At 38.8% G+C, this 20,357-nt stretch overlaps 2 protein-coding genes across 2 annotated transcripts; both read left to right on the top strand.

The window, feature by feature from the left end:
* The first annotated feature begins 1,349 nt into the window (after window positions 1-1,349).
* Window positions 1,350-11,182, top strand: ednraa (endothelin receptor type Aa). The gene is made up of 8 exons (XM_038713133.1): window positions 1,350-1,583; window positions 2,509-3,040; window positions 4,771-4,898; window positions 6,436-6,634; window positions 7,868-8,020; window positions 8,163-8,296; window positions 8,690-8,798; window positions 9,140-11,182. Exons 2-8 carry the CDS (start codon window positions 2,552-2,554, stop codon window positions 9,275-9,277), a joined length of 1,350 nt encoding a protein of 449 aa, XP_038569061.1. The 5' UTR covers window positions 1,350-1,583; window positions 2,509-2,551; the 3' UTR covers window positions 9,278-11,182.
* A 3,788-nt stretch (window positions 11,183-14,970) lies between these two features.
* On the top strand, window positions 14,971-20,339 carry tmem184c (transmembrane protein 184C). Its single transcript, XM_038713132.1, has 10 exons — window positions 14,971-15,505; window positions 16,255-16,385; window positions 16,470-16,506; window positions 16,630-16,835; window positions 17,447-17,521; window positions 17,632-17,725; window positions 17,855-17,967; window positions 18,133-18,232; window positions 18,311-18,482; window positions 18,581-20,339. Exons 1-10 carry the CDS (start codon window positions 15,389-15,391, stop codon window positions 18,886-18,888), a joined length of 1,353 nt encoding a protein of 450 aa, XP_038569060.1. The 5' UTR covers window positions 14,971-15,388; the 3' UTR covers window positions 18,889-20,339.
* The last annotated feature ends 18 nt before the right edge of the window (window positions 20,340-20,357 follow it).

The following is a 20,357-nucleotide window of genomic DNA, read 5'->3' as shown; positions in this document are numbered from 1 at the left end:
CTATAGATCGCATATACAAGTCTACTAATATACAAGTATAAACTCCTAAAATCACACCAGTGCAAACCTTTAAATTAAAATGAACCAAAAATAGTGTTTGAGGTGCTTTTGATTGTACCCAGTTAATTTTGCAATTTGAATTGAATAAAACAATTAGTTTATCTTTATTAAAGTGCATTTTGTTGTAAAGCAAACCCCGCCAACTCACAAAATCAAAATCAAATCTCCACCTTATTGTCAATGAACCAGATCTAGTCTTTACAAGTATTTATCTATTTTTTTGTTTAATGTATTCATCGGAGAATAGGTAATATTCAACAAATATTTACTGAATTCTGCCTGGCAAGAGGAATATCATATTCATTTTTTAATTGAGTGGTTTTCTCTTTAAGCAGTTGCTGCGTCAGCTCTTTGGCAGTGGGAAAGACTGTGGTGACTTTGATAGCCCTCTTCCTGCTCTCAGCGCACATCATAACAAATGGTCCGTATTGGAATCCATAATGGACACTGATGTAAAAGCACTCTTCATCTCTCTTTCAGGCATTTATCCATCTCACAGAGCACTGTCTGTTTGGAGTGTGTTGTTTTTTAAAGTTTATATTTGTTGTTTTGCATGCAAGGAAAACCAATTTATTGTATTTTATAGGGTGTTTTATAGGTTTTGTCATATAGATGCTTGGTAATTGAAGGGAACACGCATCTACACTCAACGACTTTCCCCTCACCTTGTAATTTACCACACTGTGATTATCCACATTTTTATTGTTAATATAAAGATTTATTACACTGCATGAGACATTCACATTTGGCAAGAGAAAGATAGTCTGATGTGGTTCGGCCACCCACACAGTGGTTAGTTTGTAAAAATAAAGGCAGGCTGATGGTTAGCTCCCACTTCCCGTCTCAGTTTCCCACTCTCAAATGAAGGAAACTTTACATCACAACATGGACACTGACTTCCTCGTGCCTTCCTCACTCCCATCTAATCTGTGCTGCCTCTCGTGTGAGGAAACAGTTACATGTAATGTATACAAGACATAATGTGAGTCAGAGAGGGATTGAAAGAGAAGGTAGGAGGGATTTAAGGAAAGGGGCAGATTGGAGGGGCGTTGTGTGTGTGTGTGTGTATATGTGTGCGTGTGCGTGTGCGTGTGCGTGCTGCTGTGTCTTGGAGATGACTGTCAGCAAGCGGTGCCTCTGAGGGGGGGGGGTAGATGTTTCCAAAGGGGGCCCAGTCTGTTACCAAAGGGAGGTGGAGATTTACTATCCCACCCAGTCAAAGTGTCTCACTGGTGCTCTGACACACACACACATACACATGCAGAGATACACACAACTTAACACACACACACACACACACACACACACACACTCAGACATACTGCAAACTCTCCACAGGAAACTCTGAGCCATAATGCGAAGGCACCTCAGAGCAGACGGGTGCATTGCTCAAACCAAGTGGGATACGGTGCGGCTTTGATAGTGCGTTAATTACTCATGTGATGTGATACAGATGTCTGGGGGCTTCAGCCGAAAGTTTGCCTGACGGTTTCCAAGGGGGCCAGGCAGACATTTTAGAAGAGGTAGGTGAAAACCAAACGTATTTATTATTTATGGATAGATCAGTTTGTGTGCTGTCACAGATCCCAGCAGTGTCATGCTGATGCTAAACTGTGCTGCTACTTGAAGGGCTGGCTGCTAAATAGTTCTTTGTGTACTTGGTGACAGCTGGGACTTTGAACAGGAAGAACTCTGGGCTGTAAGAGTTGCCAGTGCTGTGACATGATGAAAAGGGCTTCACTATCGATCTGACACTTGGAAACTTTATCTGCTCTTTACCAGGAGTTTAGTGCAATGAATTACTCTATTTTGTCCAGAAAGTTTGTGGGGAAGATATGTAGTTGTCTATCTATGTATACATATACATTCATAACAGTAAGTAAAGAAAGGGGAATCCAAGGTATTAATGTGTATTTTGTTTGGCGGATTTGGATGTTCATCAGATTAGGATTTGAACCTTTATGCTTGTACTGAAAACTGTTGACTGGGAATCAGCCCTGCAGCACTTCTTTCACGTTGAAAAAAAAGCTCTTTGTTTTGTAACCACATATTTAAACCTATAAAGCCTCACTGTGTAGCTGCAACAGTATTGACACAACTACATAACTGACAGTTTCAAATTTCAGAGACGACTGAGAGCAAACAAGATGCCCAATGCGCTCTGCTGATGCCTCATCCTTAACTGGCTGACTCTAACTAGTCGTGGCATCTGCCATCTGTGCCCCCTTGGCAAAACCTTTTTGAAGTCTTGAAGAAGTTGTTTAACTGTCTCACAGCTTTTGAAAAGACCGTAATGGCATTTAACTTTCTTGTAACTGACATATAATATTCCACTTTGGTTAGATTTTAAGCGGAGGCAAAATGCGAAACTACCAGTGAAGTTGTTGTATTTTCTCTGAAGAATAACCAAAATTTCCTCTTGTTATCTGTTTTCTTTTCTCACCAGTGATATATTGGGACAGTCTTTCAATCAGAGAAATCAAAGCACCGAATGTGTTTCATAATGGGCACCCCAGCTGTGCATATGTTGGTGCTAATGGCCTGTATGGCAGCCAGAGGAATGTGCCAGATAAACACAGCTGAAGCAGAGAAAGACTCTCTCCCGGACTCTCTCGTCCACTCCACCCTCCAGTCTCTGGGTTTCTACAGCACCATCAGTCCCAGTATGGGACCTGGACTCCACCAGTGGGCCCCAGAGGCTGATGCACAAGCTGTGGGATCTTCAAATAACTCTATCGGAAATACGCCTGTACGATATCCAAAGTGCTTGGCACCTCCCTCTATTAATTATTATTTTAAGTACATCAACACCGTGATTGCCATTAATGTGTTTGTGATTGGCCTGGTCGGCAACGTCACCCTGCTGAGGATTATATACCAGCACAAGTGCATGAGGAACGGGCCAAACGCCCTCATTGCCAGTCTGGCACTGGGAGACCTTCTCTACATAATCATTGCTATTCCCATCAATGTATACAAGGTACAGTTTTTACCCTGTTGGTGCATGGTTAATTAAAGTCTTAACCTTATTTTCAAAGCCAAGCTGCTGACTGAGTGACAGGTCTCCGTGCTGGTATGACGAAATGCAGCAACAATGGAGGCAATACGCAGAGATAAAGTGGAATATTACAGACGGGAAAGGGGGGGGAGTGGGAATGGGTGTAAGGGAGTGTGCAAATAGACGGGAAAATGCAATCAGTTGGACGTCGTTATCTTCTTCTTGTGGGCAGATTAGTGATGAGAGGAGCAGGGATATGGCTTTCTTAAATAAACACAGGAATCAGGCTGTAGTCACACATGGCAGTGGCCTTGTATTGACCTGGGGCATTAGTCAATGACCCTTATCTAGAGGCTTTATTTTTTTGTGCACTGCAACTCAAGTGATAAATCACTTGTGAGTTTTGAACTGAGGTGAAAAAGCTTAAGTCGTAAAGTAGTATGTTAGCAGCATTTTAGTTTCTCAGCTTGTAATAATTAAAGTCTCCTTATTTTATTCCTGTGTTTATAACTGATGTAAATAACAGTATCATAAACATTGAAAACATTCAGTAGTTGTCTAATAATTATGAGTGTATTAAAAAAGATATGTTAATCAGTTTGAGAACAATAGCTGGTTTAAATTTTGTGTTTAGATTTTTGGTGACTTTTGGACCACACTGTGCCTTTACAATGTTAAGCGTGTAATGACGATAGACTATGCTTAGGGTTGCTGTCTTGTGTTGATTTATACCAGGACTTCTCAAGAATGATGGTAGAATGGAGTGATCAGTCAACCTCAGCTTCCCAGTGCTTTATGAGAAGAGAAAGATGGGATGGCCACCTGGTCAGAATTAACTTGGGACTTAGAGGGTACAGCGACTTTGTTGTCTGGGCAACACATGTGCAAAAAGGAAACAAAAATCTTACTGGGGGAAACAGTTTATGCTCAAACAAAGAAAGAGCCACGTCTACAATGTTGAAACCATGTTGAAGCTCCTTGTTCTCTTCCTTGAGGCTGTCACAGTGTTTCCAAAAATAATCAGCTTATACACTAAAAACAGTGACGTGGGCTCCTTTCCTTTCTGCTGCTCTTCTATGCTCCTGGGAACGGCACAAGTAAACAATAGAGGACCGGGAAGCACGATGAAGTTCTTCCTTTGGTTTCAGCTTTGAGAAAAATGTTTAACGCAGGTGATGTTGTACTGAAGGAAAAGTGCCAAGACCACTTTGATGTAAACAAATGTCTCCTCTCACATGGCCCTGACTTTGTGGAAGTGGCTGTGAGATGCTACTGACAACATAGTGAGTTATTATTAAAGCTCGATTGAGCAATTTGAGAAATGTATTTTTGCAGAAGATGTGAAAGTTTTGCAAAAGATCTGCAAAGTTTTGTCAGCTGATGAGTTCCATATGGTCTGTGTTACTAAACTCACTATGACGTTAAGATGACGTTGAGAGGTCTTTGATGTGCCTCAGCCAGTGGTAATTTTGCCTTAAATAGACTTCAACGATCAGCTTGAATTCAGTAATGATAGTGAGACCTAGCTCCCTAAAGACAGATTACTTAATTAAAATGATTTACTTTGTAATTAAGCCAAAGGGGATTTAATGACAAATTATATTAGTGTGCACGTGACGAATGTTCACCAACAAACGTTCTTACAAATATGATCTAATTCCTTTTTAGATAAGTGTTTATGTGACACTTGTTGTATGTCCTTTTTTCACCAGCTCCTGGCATCACGCTGGCCTTTTTACGACAGTGTTGTTGGCCTGTGTCTGTGTAAGATGGTGCCCTTCCTGCAGAAATCCTCTGTAGGCATTACCGTTCTCAACCTGTGCGCCCTCAGCGTGGACAGGTCAGTGCTGTCACACTCGGCATGTTGTTTTTTATAATTCCACAGGATCATATGAAAAGCAGCAGCTTTCCATTGAAGTCACATTGCCTTGTAAAACCAGTACCATCTTTGTGAACACGCTGTGGCCAGAAAGAAGCACAATGTTTCACATATTTTCATAGTTGGAAGAGCGGACACTAGGAGGGTTTAAAAAAACATACAAATATTTTGATTTGATTCCAGTTTAATGACATGGAGATCTGGTTAGTTGGGATGAAGATCACTTCCAGGAAAGGTCAACACTTATTATGCATTTTCACAGGGACATTATTTATCACTCTGCTCTTCTATTTCTTGCCTAAGTGTTCAAAACCTTTGAGATCAGCTCTTTTATATGATCTCTTTACTTCTTTAATGTATTTTTTTAAATATGCAACATTAAGTGCATGATACACACACTGTAAACTCTCTATATGATGTTAATAATAAATCTCTGACAAGGTCTTTTTTAATTGTGCCTTAATAGAAATGTCCTAATGAATAAATGATGATCATGAAGTGCTGAAGCTCAGTGTCATCTCACTTTATGCACTAGACACAACTTTAGAGATAAGAGGCTTGCTTGCCTTTTCTAAATAGGCTCCAAGGTTCAACTAGGCAGACATATTTAATGACCTGAAAAAGACAGGCTACAGTGCTGTACAGTTGTGTTCAGGAGCAGATGCTCTCCATTTGTTTCCAGGAAATGTGTAGCATATCTTTTGTGTGTGTGTGTGTGTGTGTGTGTGTGTGTGTGTGTGTGTGTGTGTGTGTATTTGTGTTATGAAAGTACTTGAGACTCTTTTGTATCTTTTCAATGTTGGAGGAAGAGAAAAAGGTGGATACATTACCACTTAGTAAAATATAAATGCCACCATGTTGTTCAACAGAGAAATTCAAATGTGTCATGAAAAATATATTGTTTTTGCCATAAAATCTTGATGCAGGATTTTACTAAAACATTTCGACAAGTGGTTTCCATTAATGAAACAAACAAGCAAACAAGTATTCAGTGCATGGGAAACACAAGCCAACAGACAGACCTCTCTGCCAACATGGGCCAGTCTGTTTGGAGGCTTCACAAAAATATAAATATTAGATATTTAAAATAAACAATTGATCATCTCTCCTCATTAATTCTTAACATTTTGATATTCTTTGCTGACTGAGCAGTTTGTTGTGTTTGGCGTGCTGCCATGCATAAAGGAAATGTTGTTAGCTTCATCAGTCAGGAGAGACAAAGGAAATGATGACTTTGCTGATTTCTATTTAATGATAGAGCGGTGACTGAAAGCGACTGAACCTCTGCGGCCCCGTTTCAAATAATAAATAGGCTCTTTTCATATAATTGTAATTGTGTTACATGTTATACTTTCTCATTTAAATGTTTAAATGTATTTGTTTCCCAGGAGTGCCATATCGCAATCATCCCTGCTGCATCCCCTGATCATATTGTTTTAATCTAATCTATTTCCATCTGTTATGCCTTGACTTTGAACTCTGTGTCTGCCCTTCACAGGTACAGGGCCGTGGCATCGTGGAGCAGAGTTCAGGGAGTGGGCATCCCTCTCATTACAGGCATTGAGATTGTTTCTATTTGGGTGCTGTCACTCTTCCTGGCAGTACCGGAGGCTATCGGCTTTGACATAATCACCTTCAGCTACGAGAACAAAACCATACACACCTGCATGCTTAACCCCAAGGGTGGCTTCATGGAGGTAAGCTATCACGCTTTCCTTATCATTTTTGGATAACCAACTTTCTGTTAAGTGCTTTTCTGCCCCAATGTTTTCTTGCATTAAGGCCAAGATGTGCTGTGTAGTACACTCAGTCAAGGTACTCACACAGAAGGGTGGTTGAATTGTACAATAAAGAAACAAAACATTGCTGGGCTAAAGAGATAGGAAAGTGAAGTGAATCTGCCAGTTACAGGGTCATATATTTTTTGGAGCATTAATACACCAGTAAAATCAACCACCTACAACATTTCCAGTTTGAGCAATAAATAATTAAAAATATAAGACAATTAGAATACTAACCCAGTGGTACTTAGGAATGTGCCTAAAGATAAGAGTATTTGATACTAAAAAGATTTTGTGGAGTATCGCTTTAAGAAATAAACCTGGTCTTTTTAGTCTCTCCAAGTGATAGTGGCCTTTTTCACAACCTTTGAGCACATAATGGATTACAGGCCAAGAGCAATTACTGAGGTCTGAAATCTGGGGCCTCAAGCTGAGCCACATGTGTGTATCTATTCCATATGCACAACTGGAGTAATCTCTCTCAGATATCAGCAATACAATGCTGAGGTCTAAGCTACACTAGCCTTGTAACCGGAGTATTTAAAAGGGATGACATGGCACACTTTCTTCCTTGAAAGATTTTCTCACAAATTTTCTTTGATTGGTACTCAGCACAAAAGGCCAAAGTTTAAAGTGGATCTGCAAAGTTAAAATTTTAGTTTTTGTCTGTTCACAGAACTTTTTAAAGAGTGTTAGATGTTAGAAACACAGATAGGCCAGAAGTGGTTTGTTTTCACTTACTACACTAGCCATGAAGCACTCACATGGACAGCTATGGCATTGGGAAAAAAGGGTTTGGTCTGGCTCAGGTTCAACTACAAAAGCATGATCTCTCATTTGGAAACATTATCACTATTTGTCAAATCTTAAAGAGAGCTCCTCAGGATCAGTGAGAGCCATAGATGAAAAATGGGAAATTACAGAAAATTCATTCTATTCTAAAAAACAAAACAAAGCAAGGATGGAAAGATGTTGAAGTTGTGTGAAGGTGGATAGGGCAGCTCAGAGGATGTGTGTGTGGCAGACATCATGGAGCAGGCAGAAAACTCTTTGTTTTCACGTAACTACCAGGTCACACAGTAACTCGTGCGTTTATTTCAGTTTAAATGTATTACTGTTTCACATGTGTGTGTTTCCTTGTTCCCCTAGTTCTATAAGGATGCAAAGGACTGGTGGCTGTTTGGCTTCTACTTTTGTGTACCACTGACCTGCACAGCTGTGTTCTACACTCTGATGACCAGTGAGATGCTCAACCACAGGAAGGGCAGCCTTCGGATAGCCCTCAGTGAGCACCTCAAACAGGTTGGACGATACTTCTAAATGATAATGTAGTAACAGGCCCTTAACTCTAATTACCTCCAGCTTTTTGAAGGTACACTAAATTACACAAACTTTGTCATCACCTCTCTAATGGTGGAATGAAATCTGTGGATTCTGTCTGCAGAGGAGGGAGGTGGCCAAAGTCGTCTTCTGCCTCGTCCTCATCTTTGCCCTCTGCTGGTTCCCTCTGCACCTCAGCAGGATCCTTAAGAAGATGGTTTACAATGAGACTGATGAGGCACGCTGTGAGCTGCACAAGTGAGTTACTGGCAGATCAACCCTCTTACACAGACGTTACTTAAAGGTCTAAAGGCATCAGAGTACGCAAACGTAGATGACAGTTCTGTGGTTTTGTTCTGTGGGCTTTTTAAAATATTAATTCAGGATCTCACGTGTCTCTCTGTGAGCTGAGAAACACCCAGTGAATAGACTTTCACAAAAAATGACACAAAAAGATGTATCTTATGAAAATATATATGAAAATTAGTTAGTGTTTCTTATTTTCTAAAAAGTTGACAGAAACAAGGCTGACTGCCAGAAGTGTTTACCATTAAATGCTATTGAAATAGCATCCAATTTTTTAAATGGCCTCTGTGGTGCTCTATAAAAATAATGATAATAATCAGCCTTCCCTCTGTTTTCTATTTTCAGTTTCCTCTTGGTGATGGATTATCTTAGTATTAACCTTGCAACAATCAACTCCTGCATAAACCCCATTATCCTCTACTTTGTCAGCAAGAAGTTTAAAAACTGCTTTAAGGTATGGTACTTCCATACAACAAATGGATTTTAATGCATGCAATACACTTAAATGAGAACCCCTTTGCTCTCTCTCTCTCTCTCTCTCTCTCTCTCTCTCTCTCTCTCTCTGTCTGTCTCTCTCACTCCCACACAAACATGCACACGTCAGACCTAGTCTGGCCGGTAAAGCAAACAGTGAACCCAGGCCTTTGACGGTGATGTCATTCCATGAGCAACATGTTGAAGCAGCCCGTTGATTTATGTATTCACTTTATGTGGCTGAGGTCAAACAGCTAATCTGCCTCTGTCCAAAAAAACTCACAAAACACTTTCTCTTTTTCTCTTCACATGCTCTTCAAGTCATGTTTGTGCTGCTGGTGTAACTCTGAGCTCCAGTTGAGCAGCATCGGACCCATGAATGGTACCAGTATCCAGTGTAAAAGCCCTGAGCCCAACAACCTCCTCACCGATCGCAGCATGAGAAAAGACAGCGACTGAGGAATACTTTTAAGCTTTTCCATATACCCAGCAGGTTTTAAAACCAAACCAAATAAAAAGCTCACCCTAAAATATACACATCAAAAACTTCTCTTTCAGACAATAAATACACATCCTTACGACCACTGAAGCAACATATGAACCCGGCAGGGATGGATTAGGAACTGGACTTAAAAGGAATAAACAATGGATTTGGTGGACAATGCGCCGAAGTTGCCCGAGCCTCTCAGCGGGCAAAACTTCCTAAAACAAACTCCTTGTATTCCCACACCCACGAACAGTGATGCTGTTGCATGAGACAAAAAGGGGGAGAGTGGGTGAGGAGGAGGAGGAGGACTCCTTAACAGGATGCAGCTGAACAGTGACTATATATTACTCTCAATCAGTAGCCGAGTGTGCTATTCCTGTAAAGGGCAGCACTACTGGGAAGGATGCACAAAGCTACAGGAAGGAAAAAGCAGACTGCATGCTGTCAGAGGGAATAAGAGAGATGAGTATGTGTTGTCCCCAGGAGTTCACCACTCATTGAAAGGAAAGCATGTTACTGACTCGAGCAACAATTAATTTTCCATTAAACATGCGAGAGGTTGTACAGTGTATTTTACTCACACTCATTATAAATTGAGCTACTTAGTGATATAATTAGAAAAATGTTTTGAAGTTCATTTGCTTCATGACTCCTACTGTTTGGCAAAAACATTTTGTGATTCGTCAGGAAAAGAAGGGAAACAACAGAACACAAAACATGCATCTCTACATCAATAAACATCTAATTTCTGCTTAAGGTGATCATGAGCCACAGACCTCCAAACTTATAGCAATGCAAAAATTAAAGCTTTCACAACAGAATTACGTCCGGTGTCAGAATAAGCCAAAATACACTGGCACAAAATCAAGTACAGGGTTGTAGATTTTAGAGCTGATAAGGTACAACTCTGTATTTCCACATGACATGTCAAGCAAATTATAAATATGAAGGAATGCATTATGACAGGTTTGATACCACCACAGATTTAAAGTGGACAGGAATTAGCCTTTTTTCTAAACACTGTGAATTTTAGCAGATATAATCAACAATAATTGTGACTTTTATGCTTGTATAACCCATGGAAAATATATATGTCCACTTTTAAAAAGTGTTATATTGCAGTAATAAGTATAATAAGTATTTTACTCAGACAACATTACCTGTGTAATGACAGAGGCAAATGAGTTGATGAGTTTGACGGTGATGGTCATCGCTCCAAATATTAAAGTAAATAGTGTGATGTTTTGTAAAAATACGCTTAATGGCTTTCTTTCCAAGAGTTAGATGAGAAGAACGGTACTACTCTCATATCTGTACAATAAAGATTTAGCTACAGTCACAGATGGTTAGCTTAGCTTAGCATGAAGACTTGAAACAGAGGAAACAACTTGCCTGGCTCTGTCTGAAGGAAATGTCCAGTGTTTAAGCTAAGCAGGGCAAAGAAATCTCATCTGACTCTTGGCAAGAAAGTAAATAAGGGCATTTCCCAAAACTATTCAAATTGTTCTTTTTATGTGGAAATCATATTCAGCTACCAAACTAAAAACTATTTTGCCTTATACTATTTAACATGTGAATAAATGTAAACCTGTGTATGTGTGTGCATGTTCGAATGTGTGTTAGCATTTGTGTGAGTGCTGTGTGTATAATTACTTGCACTTCTTTAGTTGGAGTGTTTTGCACACTCGTGTACAGAGGAAAAGGAGATATCTGTAGACTCCAGTATTATTTTACCACTATTCATCGAAGCAATTTATAATAATCTGTAAAAAAAAAAAAAAATGAATTTCATGTGTTTGTTGTCATTGATTCGACATGTTAACCTCATGTTAATGCTGCTGCTTATACCAATAAATCAATTTCCATCTCCAGTGTAAGGAACAAGGAGGTTTATTTCACCATCATACTAATATTGGTTTCTCTGGGAAGTCAAGGGGGCCCCTTCTGTTTCTCATTTGCGTCTGTGAGAAAGAGGCGTCTTGGAGTGATTTGAAGCACACTGTGACCTGCTTGGCAACTGAGCCCTTAGGGTTGCTAATGTCAGCGAAGAGGATGTGAACAACTTGAATGGTGGGAATTTGATACACATAACTCACTTCTCATCCGTGTTGCCAAAAGAGGAGAGTGGAAAGCAAAGTTTGACCATTGCTTATTCTTGTTATAGTCACCCAGTCACAGTTTTGTTGTGGCAGGATTATGTATGTATATATATATATATCTACATATATATATATATATTGCTTGTAAACATTGTCATAATGGTCATTTGTAATAAGCATTTGCTGACTTGATTTGTACTTGTTTTAATGCAGCACATATTTCAACTACTGTTACTTGTGTAAAAAAGCTTTTTTGTCTTAGTGTCTACTTTGTTGTGACCAAAAGCCTTTAACCCAGGATTATGCTTAACTTCTCAAAAAGAGACAATTACCAGAGCCATGTAATCACATATGCAAAGTTGAAAAACACCCAAGACCAACACATATTGTAGCAGCTATGATTTTATTGGACGGTGGCCTGTTATTAGTTTCGGTGTGTTTGCGATATGTCTCAGCCAAGTCATAAACTTTATGAAAGTGGTTCATATTCCTCATATGAAATCATGTCTCAATCAGGTTCCAGCAATGCAGAATAGCTCAAAACTTTGGTTGCTAAGCTATAACAATTCATGGTGTAGCAGAGAATGAATAAACAAAACAAAAACATATTTTTACTTTGAAACATAGTAGAACATACTCGTTCTTTTCTGGGATGACAGAGAGAAATCAGAGGGTGACAGGGAAAGTGAAAGAGACTGAAACAGGAGTTTTAGCTCTGTGGTATTTGGTGGGAATCTTGTTCCTTGCCAGCAGTGAATTGAATAAAGCTCAAAAACAAATAATAAAGGATCCCAGAGGTCCAAAGAGCTTATTCAGATTTGTTTGTTCATACAGTAAATATGTTCAAAACAAATAAAGGTTCATGGCAAAGACAATAGAATTTTTTATTAGGAAATAAAAGAAAGCATGGTTTTAACTTAAGCTTTTTGTTAATGTTCATTCTCAACAACTCGTCACAGTATGTTGCATTTTCCTAGATGAATCATTTGTGTAATCAAATTAACATACAGCATTGCTAGTCCCAGGGTGTATCGTCATAGAAAGACACAGTGCACAGAGGGTGGGAAGACAAGGGGGCTAGTAAGGGCTCCTTTTTGATCTGGGGCCCTTAACCTGGCAGGTTAATCCTGCTATGAGTGTCACTAAGAATGACTCAGTGAAGTACTTTTGTCATGGCCTATAATTAAAGGATAAGGCTGGCGATATTCTACATTTTTGAAAAGACCAAAACCATATCTCTGACATGTTAAAAATATCTACGTTCACTTTTTTAAAAAAAAGGCTCACTAATTCCAAAACACATCTGCATTTAAAATGAAAAATGTTTCTGCTGATACCTGTTCAGAAAAAAAAACAAGACAACAAATTTATATATGTTGCTCAGAAGGTGCCTGTTCTGATGTTATGATCGTGGCTCTGGACTGTAACTTGTTTTAACAAGCTAGATAAAAGGTAATGCCCTGGCAGTGGCAAATAGCTTTGGTTTGAATAATAAATTTGATTACATTAATGTTTAAGTTGAGATTTACAAGACATATTTTATTGCTGCTGTATAAAGGGAATACTGCTGGTAAAAAGCACCTTATTTGTCTAAAGTGTTTGCAAACCAGATGTTATTGCACTTTTGTGTATATAGCAGTACATATAAATTAAAAGTGCGCAATACACTACTTTAGAATTCATATATATATTTATATATAGTACCAGGCATACTTTATAACCACTGTCCATGCTTCTTTAACATCATCCTACATTACTTATGTTGTTCTTTAGGAACAGATGAATTAAAGTGAACACCCTCAGCGAGACTGAACATTTCCTGACACAAAGGCCTATGGCAGACGTATTAAGATAAATAAGTAATTGTTGAACAATTGCAGACTTGTGTATTCCTCTGACAAAGGAGGTGCACTTTGGCTGATACATTATATCTCAGGAATCAGACAGTGTGTCTCCTCCTTTGTCGTGCATTGATTATTATTATTCCTCAGACCTATCCATTCTGCTTATACTGTCTATGTGTGTTTCCTGCAGGGTACATACTGTACGAGTTGCTTCACCCTACAGTTATGGCTATGATTCAATGAGACATAATGGACGCCGCATTCTTTATGCTAAAATCTGTTTTGGGTCTGATCAAACACAGCATATGTTTATCCACCCTGCCCTTACATGGCTGTACCCTGTATGCCACTTTGCATGGCAATCCCTTCAAGCTATCCACCATGGCACTCGGTTACACATCTTGTGGCAAAGACTATTTCTAATTCATAAAAGCCAAAAGGATCAATTCAAAATTCATGAACAATCTGTCCTGTTACAACCAGTGATTTCTGTGACTGTGGGGCAGTGGAGACATGGTGCAACAAAAAGGAAAGTTCTGCCTCCCCTCATTTTACAGGAAGACACACAGACACAAACACAAATGTACTCAAGAATGTGCACATACACGTGAACACACAAGCAAAAAAGTAAGAAGGATGTTATGATATTGTGCATGTCCGCTCTCTGTCACAGTCATGGCTGGGACATATGAATAGAACAAATCCATTGTTAATATTATAAGTAACACCTGTGCTTTTCCTATTATACCAAGTCAAAATGTCTGCTGTGGAGAAAGACTATGGGGATGCAGTTTTACTGACTTCATACGTATTGTATGATTGATTGTATTGCACTAGTTGTTAACGTTATGTGTTTATACTGCGTTTTAACTGGGGAATAGTTTATTTTACTGATACCAAATACTGACACAAAGTACAGGCTGTGCACAGTTTCAGTCCAGAACTACTGATCTCAGGCTTGGAATTTGAAAGATTGCGAGATTTGTGGACAAACAACAACAAATGTACAAGAGCGAAGAAAAAGCAGATTTATCACATGTCATTTGTCTTGTATTTTCATACGAATGAGCAAATATAGACATGAGTCTTGTAAAAATGGACTATAATGAACAGCTTTGTCCATACTACATCTATACAACTACTTGGGCTGGTTTCAAAGTATACAGACTGAGTCTTACTTCTAGGTGTCAGACTTAATATATTTCTTTTAATTTGAAGTGACAATTTTTTTTGTTTCATTTTTTGTAAATATAAGTTTAAGCAGGCAAGATTCCTTGACATGCCTGTCATTCCAATAGAAATGGTTTTTAACTCTCATTTCAATAGAAATGAGAGTAAAAACCATTTATTTTCAAATTGTTTTTTTTTTATGGCACCAGTAACCAAACAATTGCATAAATAGCTCAAACAAGGCCACAATTTCACAAGGTCTGGATGGCCTAAATGTGAACAGTTTAGCAAACAACATGATGGCAGAATATGGTGACCAGTCTGAGTCCTGCCGTTTTCAAACCAATGCTACACAAAATTATTTTGGATTTGGTATTCTGGTAATTGTTAATTCACATTGCCATCTGCTGGCGAAAGCACAGACAATATGGTTAGTGAGAATGCAGAGCAACCAAACTACCTACAAGTCCGATCCGCTTGGGTTGTAAACTCTCATTGTCCATTGGCTAATTTCCGCAATATCACCAATCAGATTCTAGATTGTAGGCGGGACAACTGAAGCCAATAACAGGAAGTGCACACTCGGTAGCAATTACTTTTCTGGGAACTTTTACTAACGTAAACGTACAGAAAATACTTATACGTGTTCAGTAATGTATAGATTGATATATAAGCGGAGAGTTTTATTACATTGCGTTAGACACTTTCAACGGTTAAGAAAGGATGCATCTTCTTTGTTGTTTACATGGTGAAACATTTGACAAGCTAACGTTAGCTCTGTAAAATAGAGTCATATGAGCTGATAATTATCCAGCAGCTTTGTCCTCACGAAGGAAAGTAAACATCAGTGAAAGTGCCGACATACATGTGTACACAAGTGAAGAGTTGTCGTAGGTCGCAGCGAATTTGCGAAATTGGTCTGTTACTGAACCTGCGGGGTTTAAAGGACTGACAGCGTCTTCATGTCAGTATGCCTTGTTCCTGTGGGAACTGGAGAAGGTGGATTCGGCCGCTGGTCGTAGTGCTGTATATTTTGTTGTTATTAGTCGTCCTGCCATTGTGCATCTGGGAACTGCAGAAGTCACAGGTCAGTTCGAACAATCAGTGGATCTGGGTCATGTTGCCTAATTTTGATTCTGGGAGCCCATTTGGTCTAACAAAGTGTAACTAAGCACATTTGGTAACTTACTCAGCTACTGCCCTTAAATACAAATTTTAAGGTATTTAAGTAACGTTATATTCTTTATATTCTCATTTATACTAATTCTCCTAGTTACTGATTAGATTTATAGATTCATTCACAACACATGACTCACTATTTAAATGTAAAGCATTGTTGTTTTTAATGAAGAGTCAAATTGTTTCAAATATTTGATATCTAAAACAAAACTTTGAACATGTTTATTTCAGTTCATTTCTTAAATAACTCTTTTTTTTTTTCAAGAGTTAAGAAAATAAAGCAAGAATTGTCCTTGATACATTTTTAAAATACCACTAAAACATGAATGCATCCATGATTAACTTTACAAAATAATATCTAAACACTATTAATATAGATACACTACTAAGTGACCATTCTGCATTATGTGTACCATTACTTTTGATATCTTGAGCACATTTTGCTGTTAACATTCTTTTCTTTTAAATTGGGAACTTTTTTAATTAATTGCTATTTTACTTGAGTAAAGGATCTGATTACTGCTTCCACCCTGACTTCTAATCAAATACATAGAAACAACGTTCTTCGTAGCCAAATTGCCAAAACCTTCCCAGACTTAAATACATAATTAAGTTTAATGATAAGTGTGTTGACTGTTTCTTTTCATGTAATGACAGGTTGGCAGTCATAATAAAGCATGGTTCATCGCTGGGATATTTGTCTTTATGACCATACCCATATCATTATGGGGCATCCTCCAGCATCTGGTTCACTACACTCAGCCCGAGCTTCAGAAACCTATTATCAGGTAAAGATGTCAACAGTCATGTCTTCCATGAACAATAGTCTGAAACTGGTTTTTAACTGTTTGTGTTTTTATTGTGTTTTTTAGGATACTATGGATGGTCCCAATCTATAGCTTGGACAGTGTAAGTTGTGCATTATATAATCTAATTATAGCCATTGAGCAACACATTCTGTATATGCATGTACAATTGAGAGAATAGCTTTACAGTTTCTGAAAATTAAATCCATGTAATCCCCTCTTGCAGTGGATTGCATTAAAATACCCCAGTATAGCCATTTATGTGGACACATGCAGAGAGTGCTACGAAGCCTACGTCATCTACAACTTCATGACCTTCTTGCTGAACTACCTGGAAAATCAGTACCCCAGCCTGGTGTCGATGCTGGAGGTCCAGGATCAGCAGAAACACCTGCCCCCTCTTTGCTGCTGCCCGCCCTGGCCAATGGGAGAGTAAGTTTCCCTTAGAATTATACCACTTTTACAAAAATGACTTGTCTACATACAATCAATGTGGGAGCGTTGACACCAAACTTGAGCGCTGTAATATTGTCTTGTCCAACTGTTACTTTTTAACTATTGAAATGCTTAGTTTGCATCCAACACAAGTTTGTTTGAGTTTGTCATAAGGTATTGAACTTTAGAGATGGAATTGTATTTTTGTCAGTAAACTAAAGAAACAAACTGATGACAGTCACCAGCTTCATATTAGCCTTAGTCAGGCAACATCCATAATTGGTTAACATGCAGTTCATTTTATCCAGAGCCTTTCTTAACATTATTAGTTTCAGTTAAATTCATACACATTTGCCTGAAGGTCAGCAGCTTCAGTGTCATTCATTAACTTTGTGTTAATAATAATACTGCCCTGTTTGAACCCTTGACAGTATTATTGCATTTTGCATGTGGATATCATAAACCATGGTTGAATAGTTGTTAATGAAAATCCACTCGCCATATTTCTTATGGTGATTGAGTTTGATTTTCAAAATTTACTAATATCCGCAATCTAGATGTTGTTAAACCAATTCAATTCTAATTCACATCATTCCTTTCCTCTGCAGGGTTTTACTGTTGAGATGCAAATTGGGAGTGTTACAGTACACGGTTGTAAGGCCCATCACAACAGTGATTGCCTTGTAAGTAAGCTCTGCTCTTCATGCACTTAATTTTATTCTCTGATACCGATCGCAGCTTTTTGTTCACCGTTTCTGTTGTGGCTGCTTCTTCTTCTTCTTCTTCTTCCTAGGATCTGTCAGCTGTGTAGAGTGTATGATGAAGGCAATTTCAGTTCAAAAAATGCATGGACATACCTGGTCATCTTCAACAATATGTCACAGCTGGTAATACTGCTACTAAGCCTATATCATACATTAGGCCCTGGGATGCATGCTAATAAACATAATGTAAAAAAAAAAAAAATTACAAGCAGCCTATTGTAAACTAGATTCATCTGTCTTCTCTGGATCTAGTTTGCCATGTACTGCCTGGTGCTGTTCTACAGGGCTCTGAGAGAGGAACTGAGTCCAATCAAACCAGTAGGAAAATTCCTGTGTGTCAAAATGGTGGTGTTCGTCTCTTTCTGGTAATTCTGAGTGTGTTCAAACTTAATGACATGAGCTGGACAAGCTTGGAAAACACACTTTGTATGAGCTGTTTTTTACCTTGCTTGTGTATATTGAAGTCTCTTGATTTACATACACTATGGTAGTGGTAGCTATTGAGAATGGTTATTTTGTAACTCTTCTAGGCAAGCTGTGTTTATTGCTTTGCTGGTGAAAGCGGGCATTATCTCAGAGGAACATACATGGGACTGGAAAAGTGTGGAGGCTGTAGCTACAGGTTTACAGGTGAGCTAAAGTGTCAGCAGAGTTAATATATATAACAAGTGTGAAACACAAGTAGACTCACCAAATTGTTATCTTCAGGATTTCATCATCTGTGTGGAGATGTTTCTAGCAGCCATTGCCCATCACTTCAGCTTCACCTACAAGCCTTACATCCAGGAGGCTGAGGAGGGTTCTTGCTTTGACTCTTTCATGGCAATGTGGGACATCTCTGATGTCAGAGCAGACATTTCTGAACAAGTCCGCAATGTTGGTAGGTGCCTCCTGGCCACTGGTGTACTTGTTACATATTGCAAGTATCTCAAAACCGAGAAGACAGTAAAGACTTTTTTTTTTTGTCCTCACTGACAGGGAGAACGGTTATGGGTCGGCCAAGGAAATCCTACTTCGGTGAGGCGCAGAATGATGGTGAGCGATCTGGCCTGCTTTCTCCGGGCTCCCAGGATGCCATCACAGTGGCGTCCAACCCCGTGTCACCCAAAGGTCAGTACCAGGGCCTGGGCAGAACCCTCACACCGCATTCTTTGTCTGCCCCCGCTGGGCTCAGCACAGCCCCTTGGGATGAAGGATACGAGGCTACACCTGAAAGAACCCAGGAAGAAGAAAGAACCAACCAAAGCATAGAAGTAACAGAAGCAGATCTCATCGTGATCACCTAGCCTATCGTTAAGGCTGCTGTCACCAACTGACTCTACCAGACATGGTTGGGCAGGACCCAATTATAGCCTTGCAGTTTTCTTTCAGATATGACCGTGATCATGCAACATTAAAAAGCTGTTGTTTAAAAGGGCACAACAACAAAGTAATAGTAGAAGTTTGCCAACAAATGCAAAACCAGATGGACCTCTCTGCCAGTGACAGCTCCAAGAATGTTCAGTGACGTTATGGTACTCAATCATTTGTAGATGACACGCATTTTATGCAGTTTTACTAGCATAATTGGCTCAGTAGGCAGAACGTCTTTTAGTTCATTGTAATTGGGAAAGACTTCAGGTACATTTTAGGTCAGTTTAAACTTGTGTCCCAAAGAGGAAACTTGTATTGAAAGAACCCAGTGTTTGTGCTGTTGTGTGTCTTGAGATGAAACGCTACATAACGCTTCCTGAAGTCTGAGTGATGCATGCATGTGTATCATTTCCAAATAGAAAATACAGTTTTCTTCCTTTTGACATCTTAGTCATATCATGTTCTCAGATGTGACAGTTAAGTGGTAAAGAGAAATATGCAACTTTTAAAATACAAGTGTTTTTTTCACTCTATATCTTTTGGTATAGTGATTTCAGGACATCAATTAAAATGAGTACTTGTAAATGAATATCTACTATGTTAAAGCACATTAGATGTCCAGAATCAGCTTTTTATGTGTAGCCTGCAGACTGTGTATACTTGAGGGAGGGGATGAAAAGAGCAGAAAAAAACAATTTTTGGGATGCACAGTTAAGACTAAACTGTTTCAATGGAGAAATTAAATTGGGACTAGTAGGTTAGCGCTATGCCTGCTGAAAGATGGGTCCTAACTGAGTATGACATCACTACAGAATTGATTGGTATTAAAATAATGTACATAAGTCAGACTAAAACTACAAATCAGCACATTCTATTAAATTCACAATAGTGCTTTAGTGCATACAGCTCACTCTGTAGTGTTTAACAAATGTATTCACTAGTCTTCTCAGATGCCTTGTTCTGTGTGCCATGGAACTAGTTCATCCACTACATCAATTTAGCATATATATTCCAGGGTGTTATTCTTTCATTGTTAGCTATTAATGTTATCTGATGATCTTCTTAGCCTTCAGTCTGGTTCCTGCATCTAAGCCATTTCCTTTTTCCCAAAACTTTCCCAAGCTCTTTAGTCATTGTGATTTACATGGGTTTGTGCAGGGATATTGACATGTTTATTGTACAGCTAATGTCAGAAGATACATAAATGTGTCAAGTCAACAATATAATCTGCATCATGTCCAGCTAGAGAATGTTGCCTTACATGATTTTATTTTTCTAAATAAAACTGACAGGATTACATCCGAGCTGATGTAAATGTTCCACATTCTTAATTTAATTCTCTCTCCGTCTCCTCAATAAATCCGATTAACTACGTTTTCGCCAATTTCTTTTGTTCTTGCAT

The sequence above is a fragment of the Micropterus salmoides genome, unplaced genomic scaffold, assembly GCF_014851395.1.
Source record: "Micropterus salmoides isolate LMB-PRFRI ecotype aquatic unplaced genomic scaffold, ASM1485139v1 Ms_hic_scaffold_12, whole genome shotgun sequence".
NCBI classification, from domain to species: Eukaryota; Metazoa; Chordata; class Actinopteri; order Centrarchiformes; family Centrarchidae; genus Micropterus; species Micropterus salmoides.
This window is presented reverse-complemented; position numbering and strand designations above follow the sequence as displayed.

Excerpts from the sequence above, each read along its gene's own strand:
- tmem184c (XM_038713132.1), top strand. The coding sequence starts at position 15,389 with ATGCCTTGTTCCTGTGGGAACTGGAGAAGGTGGATTCGGCCGCTGGTC. Across the intron at positions 17,522-17,631 it reads ATCACAACAGTGATTGCCTT|GATCTGTCAGCTGTGTAGAG; the intron begins GTAAGTAAGCTC and ends TCTTCTTCCTAG. Across the intron at positions 18,233-18,310 it reads CTGTAGCTACAGGTTTACAG|GATTTCATCATCTGTGTGGA; the intron begins GTGAGCTAAAGT and ends TGTTATCTTCAG.
- ednraa (XM_038713133.1), top strand. The coding sequence starts at position 2,552 with ATGTGTTTCATAATGGGCACCCCAGCTGTGCATATGTTGGTGCTAATG. Across the intron at positions 3,041-4,770 it reads TTCCCATCAATGTATACAAG|CTCCTGGCATCACGCTGGCC; the intron begins GTACAGTTTTTA and ends TTTTTTCACCAG. Across the intron at positions 4,899-6,435 it reads TGCGCCCTCAGCGTGGACAG|GTACAGGGCCGTGGCATCGT; the intron begins GTCAGTGCTGTC and ends TGCCCTTCACAG.